The sequence below is a fragment of the Mustela lutreola genome, chromosome 10 (genome assembly GCF_030435805.1).
Source record: "Mustela lutreola isolate mMusLut2 chromosome 10, mMusLut2.pri, whole genome shotgun sequence".
NCBI classification, from domain to species: domain Eukaryota; kingdom Metazoa; phylum Chordata; class Mammalia; order Carnivora; family Mustelidae; genus Mustela; species Mustela lutreola.
The window spans coordinates 48,211,771-48,233,680 of record NC_081299.1 but is presented as its reverse complement, the minus strand read 5'-3'; the positions used below and the strand labels follow the sequence as shown (position 1 = coordinate 48,233,680).

General features: G+C 42.3%; 1 protein-coding gene across 13 annotated transcripts in view; it reads right to left on the bottom strand.

Moving 5' to 3' along the window:
- FGGY (FGGY carbohydrate kinase domain containing) overlaps window positions 1-21,910 on the bottom strand; it is a 412,410-nt gene that overhangs the window by 6,671 nt on the left and 383,829 nt on the right. For 12 of the 13 annotated variants that reach the window (XM_059137206.1, XM_059137204.1, XM_059137213.1 and 9 more), the window contains 2 exons: window positions 5,559-5,620; window positions 1,477-1,698 (listed from right to left, as the gene is read on the bottom strand). In XM_059137206.1, coding sequence (XP_058993189.1) covers window positions 1,617-1,698; window positions 5,559-5,620 — 144 coding nt within the window. In that variant the 3' untranslated portion in view covers window positions 1,477-1,616. Of the gene's footprint in view, window positions 1-1,476; window positions 1,699-5,558; window positions 5,621-21,910 lie in introns of those variants that run through there. The other variant, XR_009345297.1, reaches the window with a different exon arrangement.

Here is a 21,910-nt window from a genome sequence, read left to right as displayed (position 1 = left end):
AGGGGCACGTGCACCCGAATGTTTATAGCAGCAATGTCCACAATCGCCAAACTATGGAAAGAACCTAGATGTCCATCAACAGATGAATGGATCAAGAAGATGTGGTATATATACACAATGGAATACTATGCAGCCATCAAAAGAAATGAAATCTTGCCATTTGCGACAACATGGATGGAACTAGAGCATATCATGCTTAGCGAAATAAGTCAAGCAGAGAAAGACAACTATCATATGATCTCCCTGATATGAGGAAGTGGTGATGCAACATGGGGGCTTAAGTGGGTACGAGAAGAATCAATGAAACAAGATGGGATTGGGAGGGAGACAAACCATAAGTGACTCTTAATCTCACAAAACAAACTGAGGGTTGCTGGGGGGAGGGGGTTTGGGAGAAGGGGATGGGATTATGGACATTGGGGAGGGTATGTGCTTTGGTGAGTGCTGTGAAGTGTGTAAACCTGGTGATTCATAGACCTGTACCCCTGGGGATAAAAATATATGTTTATAAAAAAAAATAAAAAATTAAAAAAAAAAATAGAATGCTGCCCATTGTGAATTTGTCTGATTTTTTTTTTTAAATGATTAGATTCAGACTATGCATTCCTAGCCAGACTGTTGCTATGACCTCAGGCTCTCACATCTGGGGGCACATGATATCCATCTACCCATCTGAAATTAATTTTGATGACCCAATCAAGATCCTGTCCCATTTCATCCCAATATAATTAATGTCATTTCTCCTCTTGTAACTAATAAACTATCTGTGAGGAGACATTTTAAGACCATGCACACACCCTGTGACTTGTCAAAATTCCCTCCTGGATCCGTTCACGACTCCTACCTGTACCTTTTTTTTAATATGAGGATTGCAAGATGAGGAGTCTGTCATTAAATGCACTGTCTGATTCTAGTCTGGATCCTGTACAGGAAGGGAAAAACTGCCCTAAAGGACTTGGAGTTACTGACGAAACTGGAATCCGAACAAAAAATTGAATCAAAGTGCTCTATAGAAGTTAAGTCTGTGGAAATTCACTCTCAAACGACTCCAAAATTCATATATACAGACATGTGTGCATACATGTGTGCACATGCATACACATGTGCAGAGAGAATGTACACACGATAAAGCAAATGGGGTGAAATGTAAAAGGTAGTTGCATGGGTGTTTCTAGTATCATCCCTACTCTTGCCACCTTCTTGTAAGTCTGAAATTATTTCCAAAATAAGAGGTTGAGAATAAGCTTTTGGACACCTACAAAATAAGCATTAGATGGCCTACCTACAGCCATGCAAGTCTTTCATTCAATGGCTGACACTCAGCCACCAAGTACGAGCTTCACCTGGACTGACTGAGCCCCAAGGTCTAGCGGCACAGGAGACCCTGGGACCCTGTGTGAAACTTGTGTCTTTCTGGTGGTTTCTGCAGAAACTGCCAGCTATATAATGGTGGTACTTTAAAATGGAAGACTCTAGTTTTGGTTGTACACGTCTTGGTTGTCTTTATTAAAAGACAATACAGAAATGATAAAGCGATACCTAAAGGATCTCGAATGTAAGATGAGAAGACAGAGGTCCCCGAAGGACCTTCTGGCACCGACACCTGCAAGGTCTCTTCAGTCTCCTTTCATGATCGCTACGTATTCCTTCTGGTGCTCAACCAACTTCAGGAAGACTTGGTATTTCTTGTCATAGTATCTGTGGGAGAAAAATGAGTATGCTGAATGGTCTCAGACCAAACCGTAATGCAGCTTCCCCTTATATTCAGAAGAACAAGGATGTAGCTCTTCGGTTGTACAGACATCTCCCATTTTCTGAATGCTGAGAGCATCCCGAGCCATGGATCCTCATGACTCACAGCTGTTATCTGCAACCTACACGGGCTGTTATTATCCTCGTTGTAGAAATAAATACATTTGCTCAGACAGGCATACTGAGAGTCTAGCTCCACACTGGCCAGGCTGGAATGCAAACTGAGGTCTGTCTGACTTCATAGCTTCTGCCATGACATACTAAAAGGGCCCAGGCTCAACACAGGCCCTTTCTCACTGCCAGCTTCAATAAGTATTTCATATACGAGTAGCCCAGGTTTGATGACTGGTTTAGAAACCACAGGCTGACCAGGGATAAGAATGAAGATTTTCATCACCCTTTGTGGATTCTACACCCGTTTCCTTTGTAATCCACAGCAACGTTTCCTTTGCAGACACCTTTATCTGGGAGTAAAACCCCGTGAAAATGTCCCTGATGTTTTCCCTCTAGATGTGCCTTGTGGTCCAGGCACCCCAGAGTGGACCCTGCCCTCCCTCTACTCTTTGTCTGGGTCCCGGTAGACCTGTCATCCCTGAACCTGTTTGAATGAGATATTGGCCCTGAGACAGAGGGCACAGCAGCCTGATTCTGAAAGGGATAATAGCAGCTAGAATAAGTTATAAGTGAACACTTGCACCTTTGTCCTTACTCCTCTTAGGCTGGGGGAGCTGACGTAGGGTGAGGATTGATGGTGCCAGTTGAGCATGTCTCAGCAGATTCTGGAATGGTCTGGAAAGAAGTCCTCAGGAAGGAGTTTTGATGTAAGCTTGTGAATCAGAAGAAAGAGACTGCAAAAGCAACCCTGGGTATACACGGGGACTTCTTATAACATGCAAAGCTAAGTAGATTAATATGAGATCTACCCAAACCATTCTTATGAGCTGTAATGGGGCCAAATACAGAGTCAAGAGGTGAACACTGAAGCCTGGGTTGAATCTCAGCTTGACCAATACTAGCTGTGTGACACTGGGTACACTACTTAAACCATCGGTGTCCAAATTTCCTTATATACATGTGGATGAGAGTAATTATAGGAGCTATCTCAGCAGAGCGGTTATGTGAATTAAATGAGGTAATGCAAGAAAAGTACTTCAAACAGTGCCTGGATCTTAGTGAGTGTTATCAGTACTAGTTACTGTCACTACTTTTTTTAAAAAAAAATCCATATTCCAACAATATCATCAATCTTGTGGTAAGTAATTTCTACTAAAAGCTGCTCTATGAGCCTTGAAATTTATTAATCCTAGAATGATTTTTTTTTTTAATCCTAGAATGATTTGAGGGACAGAAATTTTATCCTTCTAATGACACTCCATGATGGTTTAACATTAAGTACTTCTTACATTATATGAGATGTATTTTGGGTTGTTTCTGGTTATTGAGTCTTAAGAATACTCTGTATATCCTACGTATTAAGTCTTTGTCAGATATATGATAAACAAATATTTTCTCTAATTCTGTAGATGACACTATCTGTTGATAGTGCTTTTTAAAGCACATTTTTTTCCCCCAGGGCACTTTCAAGTGGCTACTGTGAGTGCACAGATAAATTCGGCCAGACATAAGGCTGAGATTTGGGATCTTCCTAAAAAGCACATTGAACCATGGTCACCAGATTATGCTCTCTGCGATCCTGAATTTTAACATCCACTGCATCCCCTTGCTTCCAAATTCTCCTCACACTCAGTCAGTGGATTCTGTATGGCACAGACCTAAGCCAGTGTCTCATACAGAGAGTAATGTGATTTGAGGTAACGAGATGCTGAAGAGAGTCATTCTGAAGGAAATGCCATCATTCTACTGGCAAACCTTGGGGCTGCCTGTAGATGGTGCCAGAGTACCACGTGTACTGCCTCCACAGAAGAGAGCTCCCAGCGGACTGAGAAGCTAAAGATTCTTTTCAAGAGAACATGTGGATTTACTGAAGGAACTTATAAATAGACATCCCTCAAAAGTCTTGGGAGGGTCAGCAAAGAGATGGAGAAGAATAATCTGTTTCTACAAAAGAAGGAAGCTGCTAGGCTAGGTTCCCAAGGCCATTGGGAGCTCAGACCTCTCCATGTTCCTGACTTGAGTTTCCCCCAGGTAATGGCCTGCTTCTCTGACCCCTATATATAGAGGGTTTTACATGCAAAGGGTTAACAATCCAACTCCACTTGGAGACCTTCTTTCAGAAAAGGAAAAGAAATTGGATTGCTTTTTCATGGACATTTCCAACTCTGTTAAATACCAATCATGCTTTGGTGGGATCAATACCTTTGCTGTTACAGAAGGTGGAATTTGTTTTCATGCTTAACTTCAAATACAACTGTAAAGTCACTTGCACAACTGTTCTCCATTTTTATTTAAAAAAAAAATGTTTTTTAAAGGATTTTATTTTTTAAGTGATCTCTATGCCCAGTGTGGGGCTCAAACTCATGACCCCGAGATGAAGTCACATGTTTTTTAGACTGAACCAGACAGGCACTCCTACCTTTCCATTTTTTAAACTCACTACTTATGGCTTAACACAGGTCTTTTTCATCTGTCACTAGATTATTGCAAAAGCCTTCCATGTGGCCTCTCCTTTCCCCTGTGGGCCTTCTAATCCATCCTCTCAGAGGGATCGTTCTAAAATCTGCAGCTGAACGGGTCTATCACTATGTAAAGCTCAGTATCCCCAATCTGCCCACAAGGTGAGGTCTGAGGTCTTCAGGAAGGCCTCAGAGAGTTCCTTATGAGATGACCCCCTCCCATAACCCCTCCCCAGTGTTTTACCTCCTGCCTACCCCCATCTCATACTTTGTATTTCAGAATTCTGAACTGTTTATAGTTATCTGAACATGGCATGCTGTTCTCACCTTTATAACTTAGCATATGTTATTCCTTCCAGTGAGCACGTCCTCCCCATCTCTTTTAAGCATTAAAGTCAGTGAGACTTCATTTCCTCCCAAAAGTTTTCTCTCACATGGTCACACTGCTTTCTTCCTTGGGCTACTCTGTTACCTGGTAATACTTCTATTGTAGAACTTATCCTTTCCTTCTGAAGTGATCTACGTGCACACATAAGATTATGTCTCAGTCTCCTGTAAGCCCTGCTTATAGGCAAATTAGCATAATGCTGTGAATATAGCAGGAGCTCAAAAAATTAGTATTTTGTGGATTAGGGTTGAAATACTGATCAAGGGGTGCCTGGGTGGCTCAGTGGGACCTCTGCCTTCGACTCAGGTCATGATCTCAGGGTCCTGGGATCAAGCCCCACATCGGGCTCTCCACTCAGCAGGGAGCCTGCTTCCTCCTCTCTCTCTGCCTGCCTCGCTGCCTACTTGTGATCTCTGTCTGTCAAATAAATAAATAAACAAACTCTCAAAAAAAAAAAAAAAAAAGAAATACTGATCAAGGTCATGTTAAGTCCTCAGTGCCAAGTGATGCAAAGGGCAGAAGAACAGACAGATGTTACTGTGTCCTTTGGTGGAACCTATAAGCGATCCCCATTTCAGAACGGAAGCTCAGATGTACTGCTAATGACCTCTAGGAGAAAGGAACCCTGGCCTGGGAGTTCAGAAGTCTGTATTTGACCCCCAGGTCTGGCCCTACCTAGCTCTGTGACATTAGGTAACAAAGTGACGTTACCTCTCTGGGACTTGGTTGTATCAGCTATTAAATGAAAGAACTGGATTCCTGGCCCCCAAGGTTTATTCTAGCTCTCCAGTTACATGTCTTTGTCTTCATTCCTCAGCACGGTGCATATAAAAATATAAGCTTACCTTTTATCCTCAAGTCTGGGAAACACGACCTTCCCAACTTTGCTCATTCTTGCCATTGCCTCCTGTCGAATGGAAAACAGAACACAAAGAGCTGAATTGGAAAGTTAAGATCAAAGCAAGAACATTCTAGTTAGAATTCCCTCTCCCTTAAGATATTTAGTGAGTCCATTTTTTTTTTTCAACTTACTCTCTTTGATAGTAAGAATAAAACCCAATGAACATTAAAAGTTACACCTATGACCACACAGCCTGGGCTTAATAAATGATTCAGTCTTGAGGGCTCCGGGGCCTAACCAACCTCAATGGCAAGGCACTTTTGTGACCACCTGCAGGGAGTAGGGAGAGGAACTTAAGTCTTCTTGTTACCTGGGCATGAGGGCTTCAGAAGGCAACATAATCAGCCACTAAGTGCATTATTTACTTAAACTCAAGGTAACTACAACTGAATGGAAAATGGAACCCACTTTGCACCTGCTCTCTAGGATAACATCCTTAAGACCTCTTCTGTCAACATTTAAGTTCTTTTTCCTCAAACTATGAGCACAGATGTGAGGCCTCTGGGCTGAGTCTGATTTACTTGTCTTTACAATGGGGCAATGGAGCAGACAGCGAATGGCAGCATCTGGGTGGATGTGGCTGGTGTGTGTGGCACTGAGATCAGCCACAGTTATCATAATTAGAAGGCTCCATTATCAGAAGGAGAGGGTTAGGTTTCCTTGGGCAGTCTCCCCAAGCCAGTAAAGTAATGGAAAAGTTAGGGGGAATGGAGTGGCCTCAAACTTTGGAGTCCGACAGACTTGCCTAGGGAGAGGGCAGGCAGTGGGGAGCCACAGTAGGCCCACCTTAGGAATCGTTATGGAGCCCTAATTGTTAAGGGTATAGTTATCCAGGGTTCACATAGGTATGACCTCTCATTATATTTATTAATTACTCAATATGTACCAGACATTAGGTTAGATTTGCAGAAGACATACTCTTTGTCCTGGGGAAGCTTACATAGTAGCTAGGGAAGGAGTAATTTATACATTATTTATATAAATTTATTTATATTTACATAAATGTACACATTCTGTTTATTATTTACAACTGATTCCCCTCTGGTATGCCCAGAATTTACTGGTTTACGTGTTCCTTCTCTCTCACTCCCTGCCCTCCCCAGAATGGAAGCTACTTGGGGCCAGGCACTCTGTCTACTTATTGCTTACCCAACATCTAGAATCTCCATAAAATAAACCAAGCCCCTTGTATGTGTCAAGAGCAGCACTGAACAGAAAACAGAGATGAAGACGGCATGGGTCCCTTCACCATAGGGCTCACCACAGAGTGGAAGAGACATTTACTGAAATCAGAATAGAGGGTGATAAACTTTGCTTTGTTAGAAATAGATAAATTTCTTTTCAGTAGTTATTCAAGGGTTAGGAAACTTGGTATCGTCTCATGGGCTAATCACTTATCCATACTGCCGCTCTGGCGAGGATGCTCTACCAACTTTTCCCCAAGGATGGCATGAACATTCTGAATGAGTTCTCTGGTTTCCCAGCCCTCAACGGATTTAAAAGTGCTGACTAGGAAATCAAAGATGCTGACGTTAGCAAGCACAGTGACAACAGAAAGAAACAGCAGTTTTAAGAAAGGAGGAGATTTTCTTAAATTATGAAAAACTACTGGAAAGGCAACCAAGGTTAAAAGAGCTGGAAAAGGACAATCTGGGGCCATTTTGTGGAGGGATAAACAGCCAAACACATCTTGAGGTTGCTGCCGTTCCAACTCACAAGGATATTTGAAGAGCTCTGCTCACCCTGTATTTTCCTTCACAGACTTAAGTTTTGATTCCCTTAAAGTAAGCCTCACTCCATCTTGTGGAGATGAGCTCAGCAATGCCCAGCACTAACTCTGCCCCTTGTTCTCTTGTCCTATCCTTGCTTTTTCTTTCTGAGTAGCACTCTGCAGGGTTTCCAGAATGGTTCTGCCTCTTCTCGCTCCTTGGAATCCTGAAAATGGCCTTGGGAAATACTCCTCTGGGTTGAGCTTACGCCTCAGCCTTGAGACGACATTCCAGGACTGCCTTCCAGGGTGGGACCCAGGAAACTTGTCTCATAGAAGGTGCTCCACACACGCCCCTTCCCTTCCCGCTGAAACAGATGTGTGGACACATGGAAGATGGTAAGGCTTTCTTCCTTTCTTCACATTACCTTTCCTGTTTTTAAAATAAATTACTGAGAAACAAATAAAGGCACTAGAGATTTCAAAGGTTTAAAAAGAGGTTCTTTTGTTCGCCTAAAAAAAAAAGCACAGATTTAAACATTAAACTTAGCTCAGGTATTGACTCCACTGAGGAGGCTTTTTCTGACTCATCTCTGCTGCCTGCCTCCCACCAAGACTGAATTATTTGCTCCCACAGCAACTCGTGCTATGCCATCTATCCTAGCTTTTATGACATGGCACCACAATTTTTTGTTAGCACACCAGCCTCCCCAACTAGACTGCAAGCTCCTTAAGACGGGAACTGTTATCATTATTTCCACTGCCAAACTCAGCATCTGGTATATCGTGTGCACTCAGGGAAAGACTACGGGATGAATGAACTTCAGGGTCATACCCGTGACAGAATGCTAAAATGGAAGTTTTGGCTGAGATCTAAAGTTGACAGATATAAGATACCAAAGCGAGCTGGAAAACAGACCACCCTGAAGAATTTGTAAAAAGGGTGGTTGAGGACCCATTAATCAACTCTTAAACCTTTTATCCACATGGAAGGACAGAAAAAGAGATTTTTTTGTCTTCCTTTCTTTTTTTTTTTTTTTTTTTTTGAGCTAATTGTTGGCTTATTGTGCGTCAAGCTTACTTCCAGAGGAGGGCTGAGAGGAGCCTCCCCCTTCACAAGTCAAGAGAGCAGGGCTTCACTGAGGACAACAGGGAACGAATCTGCTGTATCCCTGAGGTTGTGGGACACTGTGGACTGAGTGGGATTCCCGTGTGGAGGAGAAGGGCTGGCGGCAGCTTCAGTGTGGAAGTGACGGAGCCAGCACTGGAATCAGCCAGCAGTGCCAAAGTCTATCAGACTCCAAAAGGCATGGCTGGTCCCCATGGACCCTAGGTGCCCCACATGTGGGAGAACTGTCATGGACTGTCTCAGACACTGTCTAATATGGCTACCGCATGAGGCAGAGAGAGTCTGCATGAAGAAGCTTGAGTTGACCTACTCAGTGTCTTAGGAAGGAAGAGAAGAATAAATAGTCTACTAGAGTAGCATTAACAAGGACAAGATACTGTATGTGGGAGATTTCCAAAAGTAGAGGATTTCCAGAAAAATCTTTGATGGAGCCTAGTTACAAACACATAGTAGGCAAAAAGAACTAATCAGATAAGAACTTTTTAGACCTCTGACCTCTCTTCCCATACGCCCTCCAACTACCTCAAGGAATAAGAAAAAAGTGAGTCTGCTAGAGAGGCTCTGTGTGGGGAGGAGAAGACTAATCCCAGCTTTGTCCTCTCATGTGCAGCAGACCCCAGCTGGGGAGTGGGGAGAAGCCTCATCTTTAGAAGAAAACTCATGTGATGATTATTATATATTCCTTGATCATCACATTTCTGAATTTGGGCCATGTCTTACAACTTAAAAAGGCCCTTAAGCTTGTGCTACCTAAGAATGACTTTGTACTTGATCTAAGAAAGCAATGCAACTACAAGCATTTATAACCAGGGCAGAGAAAAACTTGTTCTACTGCACAACAGTGAGGGGACGGTGGGAGTCATAAACACAGTCGTTTCTCACTTCTATCTCAAGAACCGTGTTTGTCCTAAACACAAGTTATATGTGCACAATAAATACTGGATGAAAATACATTGGAATGTTAACAGGTTCAAGAGCATGGGTGGTAACTTTTTTTTCTCTTTTTTGTCTTTTCTAAATATTCTGCAGTGGCAAATGTGGATCTGATAATTTAAGGATAATAAAAAATACTGCATTCTAAAATATATATATATATATATATATATATATATATATATATATATATATATAATGCTTCTATAGTCACTCAAAACGACTCGTGTTCCTTTCGTATCCTGGGAGGCAGAGCTCATCACTGGTCCTGGACCCGATATAGAGGGTGCCCAGGGAGTCACTGCTGTCATCAGACACAGCATTGCTGGCTTTTTAAATTTCTCCAGATCACTAACATAAAGCCAAAACCTCAGGAACCCGCCGGCTGCAATAAATCTGGAAATTACCACAGCATAACAATATGAATTTATTATGGGAATGCTGACACGTGCTAAATATAGTCACCCCCCCACAATATATTTCTGTTCAGAAGGGTTTGTTTGAAGTTGGCCTCAAAATTCATACTTTTTGTCAGCAGGCAGGGGCTGGACAATCTTAATTTGCAGCACGCTACCCTCTTTGTGTGAGAGTCTAGACAGCACAATGAATACAGTGACTTTTCTCTTTCCTTTTTGCCCACACAATGAAAGCTTTTTACAAACAAAATATTTTGTAAAATCGCATTTTAATCACTTCTTTTCTTTCTCTCTATAAGGCAGCACTATAAATAAACCATGAAAGTTCACATTTGATCGTCACTTCTGAAAGCAAGTGAAGGGTTTCTGTAGGAAAAAATAGGGGCCCTGTACCATGGTCATGAAAGATCGCATTCATGGGGTTTGACCCTGCCCTGCTGTGTCAAGGCCGCGCTACCACTCTGCAGGCCACAGCACCAGCAATCCCCAGGCCTGCGTGGGCCTGGGAGACACCCAGTTCTCATGTGTTACAGCCTGGCCTGGGAGCTAGCAAAGGGCTTGAAGCCTACACTGGGTGAGTTACCCAGGGAAATTAGGTTAAGGGAAGAAAGGGGCTCTTCAACACCCACAGAGAGGATGGGGATCCCCTGAGTGGCAGACACACTAATATTGGTAATGTGAGGAATGGGGGATCTGTTACCTTCTGCACTAGCCAGGGGAAGCGAAACAACAGCCTCAAGAATTTGGGAAGGCCATCAGGTAGCCTAGACCTAAGCACCAAAGGCCACAGCAAGTTTGGCAGTGTCCATAGTCACAGTCTACGGGGAAGAGTGATTGGGACCTAGCCTGGTGGGAGCTATACCGTGCGTTCCCCAGAGGCAAGAACTGTGTTACTGCAGGTGTCAAGCCTAGCTTGGTCCTCGTACTCACAGGTGCCTGGTTAATGTTTGCCGAGTCGCTGAATGAAAGGGTGAGGACTTTCATCACGGAGGCAATGTAAGATCATGTAAGCCAGTGTTTCCGAAACAGCGTATGCACTCCAGGGAGTGCACAGGAGGACCCATTAGGATTCCAGGAGAAAATACTAAGAGTATCATATGATTTCTAGTCTCAATAAATTAGTTAAGCTTTACCAGCATTGAGTACGCAGATCATCACCAGACTGGTCAGTTGGTCCACACACTGGGTAGACATGAGGCACGCAAGAAGCGTGAGGCTTCTTAAAAGCAGCACGGGATCTCTACACCATGCAGGGCAAGAGAGCACGGTGACTGCCCGTGTTCCCAGCATCCAGAGACATGTCCATGTTGTCACTTACACATTCCAGGCTACTGGATTTACAGGTATTACATAGTTTCATTTACATTAACCTTCACAAAATGGACAAGCAGATGAAAAAGATTTAGTCAGTGGATTAAAGGTAACAGTGATCATTCAGATCCAAGTAGATTAAAAAATAGTGACACTTTTACTTGGTACTAACTCTTCATATTACAATACAACAGCAATGAAGACCTGGTCAGATAAGACAAGAACTGGGAAGAAATCAAAATGATCTAGAATACCAGCTGAGATATAAGTACACAGGCACATGCACAATCATTCGTAAGTCATCAAAAAACTAAAAAAAATCATTAGAAACTCATCTGGCCATAGATATATAATAGACCTTGATGTACTGCATAGTGTTAGTATGAAAGTAAAGTAATAGGCAAGAATTGGAAATATTTTATTGCAGCTGTACTTCATCTGCCTTACAGTGCACGGAATCTACCATTACAGTAGAACACAACTATGCCTTTACATCAACAAGTTTCCATGTATTGAAGATCCAAGCTTGAACGTTTTTTGACTGATTGAAAAAGTGTGCTGTCCATTGACTTAGCAGCCAACTCCAATGGCCATTGCTATGTTACTGATTCAAACCAACATTTCCCAAGTACTTTCTACTCTTATGCTGTGCATGGTGCTAATGGCTTTATGTATGTGACCTTTTAAAGCCCCAACATGACTTTATGACATCGATATCATCATCTATCCCCACTTTATGAATCAAGGAAGGGAACACAGTACAAAAAGCCATAAAGCCATTTGTCCAAAGCCATAAAGCCAATATGCAGTGAATCAGAATTCCAGTCCAATTCTGAGTCCAGGCCATTGCTTAGTCCCACACACAGACTCGATGCTCCTGTCCTCCCTGTAATACAGAAAGCTTGGCCCTTGAGTGAGTCCCCTAAGCTTGAGTTCAAATCCTACTTCTGCTGCTTATTACTTGTGCGAATTTCCCGGGTGAAAAGTGTGTGTGTGTGTGTGTGTGTGTTTGTATGTGTGTGCACAATAAGCCAGTACACAGTCCACAGCACCTTTTTCCAGAGATGCTGACACATAGTTCTGAATACATGAATCTGCCTTCTTCACGAACTGAGTCATTTTACTGGAAAACAAGTTCACATGGTAAAGTGTGGGCTGAGGCACATGACCCCTCCATAGAAAAACAGAAAGTAGAGCAATGTGATTTTGTTCCTCCAACAAACATGAAGAAATGGCTAGTTGTTCTCGTATTTATTTTGTTTTGCTTTGCTTTTGGATACAGTCATCTTTTGACCTGCACCTGGTATTCTGTGAACCTCCAGGCATTGATGACAACAATGTCAATTGAGAAGAAGGGATGAGAGGAAGGAAAGAGTGGGAGAAGTCTTCATCATTCATCATGATGTAGAGACTTGCCCTTTGTTTGTAATTTTTAAGTTCTATCCATATATCTGTATACCCACCTACCTATCACATGTGTGCACACATAGGTCTTGTTTAGGGTGGAAATTACACAGGTATAAACATTTACCAAAATTCATCACAGTGTGTGCTTAAGATCTGTGTATTTCACTTTATGTATAATCTATCTTAATGCAAAAATTAGAAAAAAATATATGTATATATATACATATATATAAATGAATGTGTTGGAATATTCATATTTTTTGTAATTTTTAATTATATAATACCTTCCAAACAAAACAAAATCTAAACGCCCAGCTTTCCAATCTTGACTGCAAATACACCTCATATTAGCCTCCTGATCATAAAGGGGGACAGGTATGCCGAGGCCCTACAATGCTTCAGGAGATGGAGATGCTAGCAGAAAAGATACTGGGTTTTTGAGATAGGTTTGGCATTGTATCTGGGCTCTGCTAACTTAACAGATACGTGAACTAAGCTTCAGTTTTCCCATTTATAATGTGGGAAGAATAACACCTCTTTGCATTGCCGATGAAAATTCCCATATCCCACTCTCTGATTAACCTGGGCTAACTTGTCTCCTGATTTCCACTTTGGTCCCCTAAGACCCCCAAGCTCAGTCAGATTGATTTGCAGAAAAAGCAAATGTAGTGCCTTGATTAAGACAAAAGACTGACTACAGCAAACTGCCAGGGTTTGAAGTTGGGCTTGACCACGTACTGGCTGTACAATTGCGGACAAATGATTTAGCTTTTGTATTAGCCTCTGTTTCCCCTTCTAAATATGGGGACAGTTAATAGTATGCCTCTCCCTGGGCTGCTGTGAGAGTCACACGAGTTTTTCAGGTAAAGCACTTAGTACCAGTACATAGTAAATGCTCCATGCATTTTTACGTATTTATTAGCCTACTAGCATGTGGCCAGGAGTTGTTACTGGATTCATTCACTGCACTAAGAACTGTGCCTGACCTGAAGAGGGGATCAATAAACATGTTGAATGGATCCGTGAATGACCTAAGTTAGATTCTGTCTCTCTGTGCTGTTTTTACACATAGTACATCTGACACCAAATTTGTGGTTTTTTTCCTCACGCCAATCAATTTCCCACCTCTTGAGACACCAACGGGGTGTCCTACAATTCAATCCAATTCTGACACCACCCAGAGTTGGCATTAGACTATAGACTTAAGGGTTCGGTCCCACATGACTACCTCCTACCCTAGATGCCAGTCACAAGTCCCTCCGTACTTCTGACTGACTATGAACTGGGGGTTCCCGTGACCAGCTGTCCTATGTAGGATTGGATAATTTGCTAGAACAGCTCACAGGAAACCAGTTCACCTACTCTTATGGGTTTATTATAAAAAATGTGATTCTGGAACAACCAAATAGAAGAGATTCATAGGGAAGGTTTGGGGGGTTGTGGGATGTGGAACTTCCATGCCTTCTGGGGGGCACTAACCAAAGCTCTCCAAACTCTGTTGTTCTGGGGTTTTTTATGGAGGTTTCATTACATAGGCTTGATTGATAAAAATCACTGGCCACTGATTGAATCAACCCTTGCGGAAGCTGTCCATGATTCCCAGCCACCAGTCATCTCATCAGTATACAAAAGACACTTTTTACACCAGAGATTCAAAGGGTCTCAGGAGCTGTGTGCCAGGAACCATGGACAAGGATAAAATCTTTAGTTTTTGTTCTATTACAGTTACTCTCACTATTAAACACGCAATGGACCGCTACTGCTTTTTGAATAACGTTCAGATTTTACAAAATGGCCTAGAACCTCGAGATGGTGCTTTGCTGTCATCTACAACCTTATTCTCATGCCCTCACTCACTGTCCTGCTCATACTGGAAACAACCAGTATCTTGCTATTGACTGAACAGGTCAAGCTTGCCCCTGCCTGCTCTTGCTCTCCCAGGAATGCCCTATCTCTTGGATGTTCGACAGCCTGCCTCTTTCATGATTTAGGTCCTCCTCAAATGTAATCTTAAAGTGGCCAGACTTTGCCATTTGTCTGAAACTTCTCCCAAACATTTTCTATCAGATCGTCTCATTTTCGTGTCTTTAAAACCCTTCATAGCACTTAGCATCACCTGAAATTATATGTTAATTTATCTGCGCCCTCATTTACTGTCTACCTCTCCCTTTGTGGCCCTCACCTCTGCTCCTCCTTTCTGAAACTAAGCTCCACCAAAGCAGGGTCCTTGGCTTTCTTATTCTTTGATGTATCCCTAGCTTTTAGCAGGGTTAATATTAGTTAATTGTTAGCTGAGCATACATACTCAGTGAATTCTTATTTTAGCAAAGGCACTGTGTATGTCTCGCCTCACGTGATACTCAAAACATTCTGTGACAAAGGTCTTGGGATTTAAGTTTACAACAGAGGCTCAAAGAGGTTAAGTGACTTGCCTACGCTAATAAGTAGCTTAGGTAGGATTTACAACTTGCCTTAACTCATGAATAATGCCAGGCCTATTCCTTAAAGAGCTCACAGTCAGTCCATAGGCAGATCTTCAGGTTAGTTCCTGATAACTTATCTTCCGCTGATGACAGTAGGGCCCTGCAAAACCCTAAAAGCTTGCTTTCTCCACAAAGACAAATTCAATTACAGCCATCAGCCATTATACTGTGTTTACAAAGGCAGGAAGGTGGATTTATTGATGTATAGAAAGACTGTTCATATTAATTTTTGAAACAAAATGACTGCCAGCTGTATGACCCTGAGTGAGCCCCTTCTCTTCCCTGGGACTCCCTTTCCTTATCAGTAAAATGAGGGGGTTGGATTAAACAATTCCTAAAGTCTTCCCAGGTCTGCAATCTGTTGGTACAATGCATGTAGCTTTTTAAAAAAATTATCTTAATTTTTTTCAGTGTTCCAAAATTCATTGTTTATGCACCACACCCAGTGCTCCATGCAATATGTGCCCTCCTTAACACCCACCACCAGGCTCACCCAACCCCCACGTCCCTCCCATCCAAAACTCTCAGTTTGTTTCTCAGAGTCCACAGTGTCTTATGCGTCATCTCCCCCTCCGATTTCCCCTAACTCACTTTTTTCTGTCCTTCTCCTAATGGGTCTTCTTTTGATTCACTCTCAGTTGACAAGTGAAATGGTGAACTCCCGGTGGTACATTTTAGTAGGGTTTTACTAGGTCCACTCGGAGAGGCAACATGCCCACTGTGATTCTCCAGCAAGGAGCAGTCTCATTCCAATTTCAGTCACATGACCCTGGGAGGGTTTCTACCATAGGGAAGGCTACCCACCATTGCTGTAGTATCTGGAGGCCAGGGTAAGTACTGGGGTCCTAATACATGGCGTGGCTGCAAAGCCCTTGGGTCTGAATATGAATGGCTGAGCAATTGCCCATCCTATTTACCTGAGTTTCACTCGCCTTCTATGGGTTTTCTAAAAGCCAGAATATCAAGCTTCTTAATATAAGCACCAGACAGATTACAGACTCAAAATTGCAAGCCATGACCCATCCAGTAATCTATTATCGACTTGGGAAAAAGGGTCCTGCTGATATTTCTGGCTGAGATTTCGGCAGTGGGCTGGAACGAAAACAGCCATAATAATAACCATCGACAACGACAACAACAACAACAATTAGTAGTAGGAGCTAACATGTACTGTTACTTCCAGCGGCCCAGAACAGTATTAAACACTTTACTTACTTTATATCCCCACTTGAAATATGGGGGAAACACACAGCTTTGGAACTTGTACCCTTACGCCTTCACTGCAGAACAAGGGCTTCAGTGATAACTGAGATCGTAACTCCAATCCTAGCTCTACCATTGAGCACTCTGAGTCTCAAATTTTTCAATTTGAAAATGGGAGTTTTGATACTTACAAGTTTGTTTTGTACAAATTAAATGCATAAATCTAAAGTTATTATTACTACTATTATCTACCCATCAACCGAAACAAACCCTATTTTCCCAGGAACTATTAAAAGGCAAGAGTTGACAAGCATATACTTGGGTATATGTTTCAGGCTGGTGACGTGGGTGGGCTGGGGAAGGTGTTGGGTGTCAATATTCTTATGGCTCTGCAGAATTATTTCTAGACAATTATTCCTCCATCAGCAAGCAAAAAGCTTTGCCCCTTGGAGGTTTGTATCACATGATGACAGGCATACAATCATACCCGCCTCCTGTGTAGCTCACGGCTATCATCCTCGGGCCTCTTGCTTGGATCCCTATGTTAGAAGAAGCTGAAACCTACATCACCTGGTCTTCTCATCTAGTCATTATCTTGGAAGATTTGAGCATCCAATTACAAGACCCAACCAATGCTTGAGTCTTATGGTTTCAAAATGCTTCCAACTCTATGACCATTCATCTCCACTTTACTCCAGCATTTATCTCCACAGCCATACTCTGAAACTTGTCATCCACTTACTAGTACATTTATGTATATTCCAATGCTCTAATAGCCACTTGCTGGCTTCAACTACCCATCAGTCCAATGATCTCATTTGTCCCATCATTCCTACCAAAAGTCCTTCTTCACCTCATGGTAATTCTCAATCCCTGCCTTTTCTTTCATTCTGCAGATCCTTTCTGGCTCTAATTTCTCTGGTTAGCTAGGGTCGAATCCACCATTTATTATATCAAACACATTGACAAATAAGAATCATCACAAATACTTTCTTAGTTGCAAAATTCAACTGGTACCTCTAATTCACAGAAATTATATGGCCAGGATATGCCTCATTTATAACTATAAGACAGAAACCTCATTTAGGGCAGAGCAGGCCAGTGGGAGATTGCTACTCGAGAAAGTACAACATCCTGAAAGTTCTCAGCATTTGAACACCTTAGAAATTTATACCGCCTGTCTCAAGTTAACTCCATACAGAGAAGATTCTCTGGCCAACAGATCAGGATTCATAACTAGCAGCAAAAAAACAAAAACGTGACAGTATTAAGATAGTGCACAATGACTGAGCTGCAAGGAATGTTGGGTAACTACTAGGATCAATTTCTCTGTTTAGGTTAGGTGGTAAGAAATCAAATTATTGAAGATATAAAGTATCTATAGACCCATCCATCCCACTATATTCTTTAAAGCTCCCTGTACTGGATATCCAACTCTTTGGGGCCAAAGTCATATTAAAAGTTGGTCCTGGACGCCCTGGTTTAGCTTTGGGGGCTGGCCTCTGACTGTCTTTAGTATAAGAGTCCTTCTGGCAAAGCCAGAATTCATTTCAAACCAACTTCAGGAGGGAGAAGACAAGGAGGGAGCTTGAATCAAAAGCCAGGAGTTGGGAAGGCCAAGGAAGGTACCAAAGGACTAAAGGGCTGGAGGGAAACTGAGAAGCCAGGGGAAAGACGAAGTCAGACAGAGAGAGGGAAAGGAGTGGAATGCAAGTCCTGAATAAACTATCATGGTGTCCTTTCAATTTGGTTTATAAGCTTTCTTTGTTCCCAGAGCCCCATGGTTTCCCTCTATCTGAGCACTGAACACACAGTAGGATAAATGTCTATTTACTTATATGTCTCCCAACTTGACTATGAGATCTAAGAAGATAGAGGCCAGCAATTTTTATCAGTATTCCCAGTAATTGATATAATGTGACTCTTCAATAAATGTGTGTTGAGAGAATGAAAAAAATGAATGAGCAGATGGACTAATGAAATAATGAGTAATCAGGAGTGGGGAATCTGTATAAAGCAACTTTGGGATCTCCCTCAGTTGAGCTTTTTGGTGTTTCCTAACTCTCATTTCAACAGTCTTCATTGTCAGATGTCATAGTTACAGTTCTAGGCTCTGGACCAATTAGATGGGAACCCTGGCTCTTCTAATTGAATGGCCTGGCCAATTTACTAGCCACTTTGTGCCTCAGTTTACTCATCTTCAAAAGAGAAATAATGGAACTACTCACAGAGTTATTAAGATAAAAAAGAAAATGCATGCAAAGCATTTAAATTAGTACTTGGCACAAATTACTAGCTTAAAAATTGGGATTATTTGTATTGTTATAATTATTATACCCATCTCCCCCCCAGCACTACACAGGACCCTGTAATGTTTTCTTGAGTGCTACTATTTAAAGACAGTACAGTACTTCCTAATCTTCTGCTCCATGTGACATGCTGCCTGGGCTGGGGAGTGATAAAGAGCGTGGAACGAAGAAACTATCCAACAATGAATACCAGCTGATTCCTCTGGTTCATGAGGGGAAAGAAGATGAACAATGAGCACAATGGAGGCTGTGGAGATTAAAAGTTTAGGAGCTTCTGGGTTTAGAAATATGGCATCTATTTTTGGATTGGACTTCTAGGCCTTTTACCTATAACAAACAAAGAAAACAACAACTATGTCACCTGTAGTTATGACTATGAGCTTGCTGTGGCTTTCACAGATGTAGGGCATTCAGTCCACTTCTCTCTAGTGACTAAATTATAGACAGGCACATGATGTACTGGAAAGAGAACTGATCTGGAAATAAGGAGGCTCTGGTCTTGCAATAACCTTAGTCTAGGCTCTATAACTCTGAACAAGTTGTTTCCTTTTGTTGGACCCCAGTTTCATTCTTCTCCAAAATGGCAAGTTTGAGCCAGATTTTACTTTCATGGTTTAACAAATGGTTACTGAATGTTTGCTGTGTGCCCCAGGCATTGTGCTAGGCACTATGGATACATCAGTGAGCCTGACAGCTCTGATCTCTAGACCTCATGGAACTTAGAGTCTACAAGAGGAAAACTGATGCTATAGGAGAAGATCAGAGGGAGATAAAACTACTTTGAGGGAATGACCTACAGGTACAAAGGGAGTTGGCCCCAAAAAGATGGCTGATGAAGAGACATCTACACTGCACAGAATGCATATTTGAAGTTGAAATATTATAGCACATTTAAAGGGCTGAAAGAAGTCCAAGAGTAGATACAATGAACAGAAAGAGTGAAAAGAGTCAGAATTTGATGGTCTTATAAATCATTATGCCAAAGTGAAATGGAAGCCACTGGAGGGTTTTAAGTAAGAGCAATCCTATTCAAATTGTAGAAGGTCACTTTGGCCAATGCACAGACAATGTATTAGAGAATGGTGAAAATGAAGGCAAGCACACCATTCAAGGGGCCCTTGGAGCAGTCCAGGTGAGAGATGACGGTGACCAGAAGAGCATGGTGAGTGTGGAATTAAAGCCAAGTGCAATGATTCAAGAGACATGAGGTGTAGTTACAAGGTGACTGTGAGAGACTGAAGTAGAAAGGAAGGAGAGGATGGGTTCATAATGTCCTTGAGGTTCTGGCAGAGGAGAGTGAGTAGATGTGGCCCCATTTACAGACTGTGCCATGAATGAGATGGTGCCAGTCCTGCAAACGAAGGTCGAGTTGATGAATTCAGATTGAACACGTCTGAATCCAGGTACCTGTGAGCCCTCTAACAGGTTATATGGATAGCTGCTGAGCTATGGGCTGTAGATAGCAAATTAGTCCTCAGAAGTAGATAAGATGGACAGAACCCTCTAGAAGATCAACATATAGTGCTGAGTGGAGGACAGAGGGGAGCTGGCAAATGAATCTGAAAAGCAGTGTTCAGAGCAGTGGGAGGAAAATCATGTACGTACGTTGTCAGTGGAAGAACGTGTGATTGTGGGGACTGTTCCATGTTGCAAAATGCTGCCAAAGGTAAAGCCGGGTTAGGACTCAAAAGTCCTTTGTGCTGAGCAACGGTCTAGGTTAGCATCAGTGACCTAGGCTAGTACAACTGTGGAAGTAAAATCCTGCAAATCCTTGCTTAAGGTTACCACAGAGAGCAGTAGTGAGGAAATCAGGACAGTGAGGATAGCCATCTTTTAAAACATTTTGATTGTGAGAAGATAAGAATTGGAGGGGGCTAACAGGTAGGAGAAAGGATTTTATGTTTAAGATGAGAGTATGTGTGGTAGCACTGTCCAACAGAAATAATGTGAGTTATGTTAATTTTAAAGTTTCTAGGAGTCACTTAACAAAGTGAAATGAGTATTTTATTAGCTTTTATTTAATTTATTATACCCCAAATATTATCATTTCACAAGTAATCAATACAATTAGTAGACATTTGATGTTCTTTTATTCACAGTGACTCTTTGAAATCTGGCATATATTTTGCACATCTCAAGTTGCACTAGCCACATTTTGAGTGCTCAGTCATCACATTCAACTAGTGGCTGTTATATTGGACAGAACAAGTCTAGAGCACATTTCCATGCCGCTGAGAAGGAGCTAGCAAATAGATAGGAGTAAGAATGGATAATGGATTGAGTGGGCTGCCAGAGGCAGTGGGGGATGGAGGAGTCTCCAATAACAGGCTGTTCCATTATAATCTCTTTCAACACAATAAATGTGAAGGAGAAAAAGTCTGCATCTGGATATAGGCAGTGATGTGCTGATAAAGGTTAACAACTGGCTCTACAAAAAAAAAAAAAAAAAAAAAGCCTACTTTGTAGCATTTGCCAATTTCGCTAGTGTAAATCCTTCCACTGTGGCCATCTTCAAGCTACTGATGTGATGTCAGTGAACACAGAGCTGGGAGGAGACATATGCAGTCAGCTCTCATGCCAGGTGTGAACCAGCAATGGTACATATGACTGGACATACAGCTGGATGGCAGTTATCTTTCTAATGGCTTCTATTTTCTCTTTAAGGTGGATGGTAGCTGAGAATAAGTAGGTCCTGTGTCTGAACATGAGAGGGAAGATGAGGCTGGGAATTGAGGGAAGTTTGATGGGGTTATTACAGAAAACAGGCAATTGAGCTGATATGTTAGCTTCCTGTCAGGCAACAGAGGGACACTCAAACTGGGCAACTGAGGCAAGGCTTAATCATGTGTTTGTTTAAAAGAAGGTTTGGGAAAAGAAACCAGCAACCCGTGACTAGCAACAGTGGGGAGCCATGACTGCCTCCTACCCTAAAGGAGCAAGGAGAGGGAGAGACTCCCAACACCCAGAGAGAAAGCCAGAGCGAGAGGGCCACCTGCAGGAACCGTGGTCCATGGTGGATGGATTGGCTAACCTGTGGGAATGGAGTAAGGAGGGAAGCCATAGCTTCCATCTCTCCTCTAGGCTCCCGCTGGTGCCTCCCCAGGGGCCACACCCAACTCCACACCTGGGTAAGGGAGGCTGGCTGGGGACAATGACACAAGCCTGCCTTATGGTTGTATAGTACTTCCTCACAGTGCTCAAATGCCTTTAGGAAGGCAGAAGGCAGGCAAAAGGCTGGCTTCATCCTGGGTTGGGGTTTGGTAAGACAAAAATGATGGGTAAACAAATAAAATGGTCATGTAGATACTGGCTATGTGGAAAGAGAGAAGAGGGACAGGAGGAAAAGAAAAGCATTCCTTCAAAATGCATGTTAACTCTGACAGGCCAGGAAACTGAG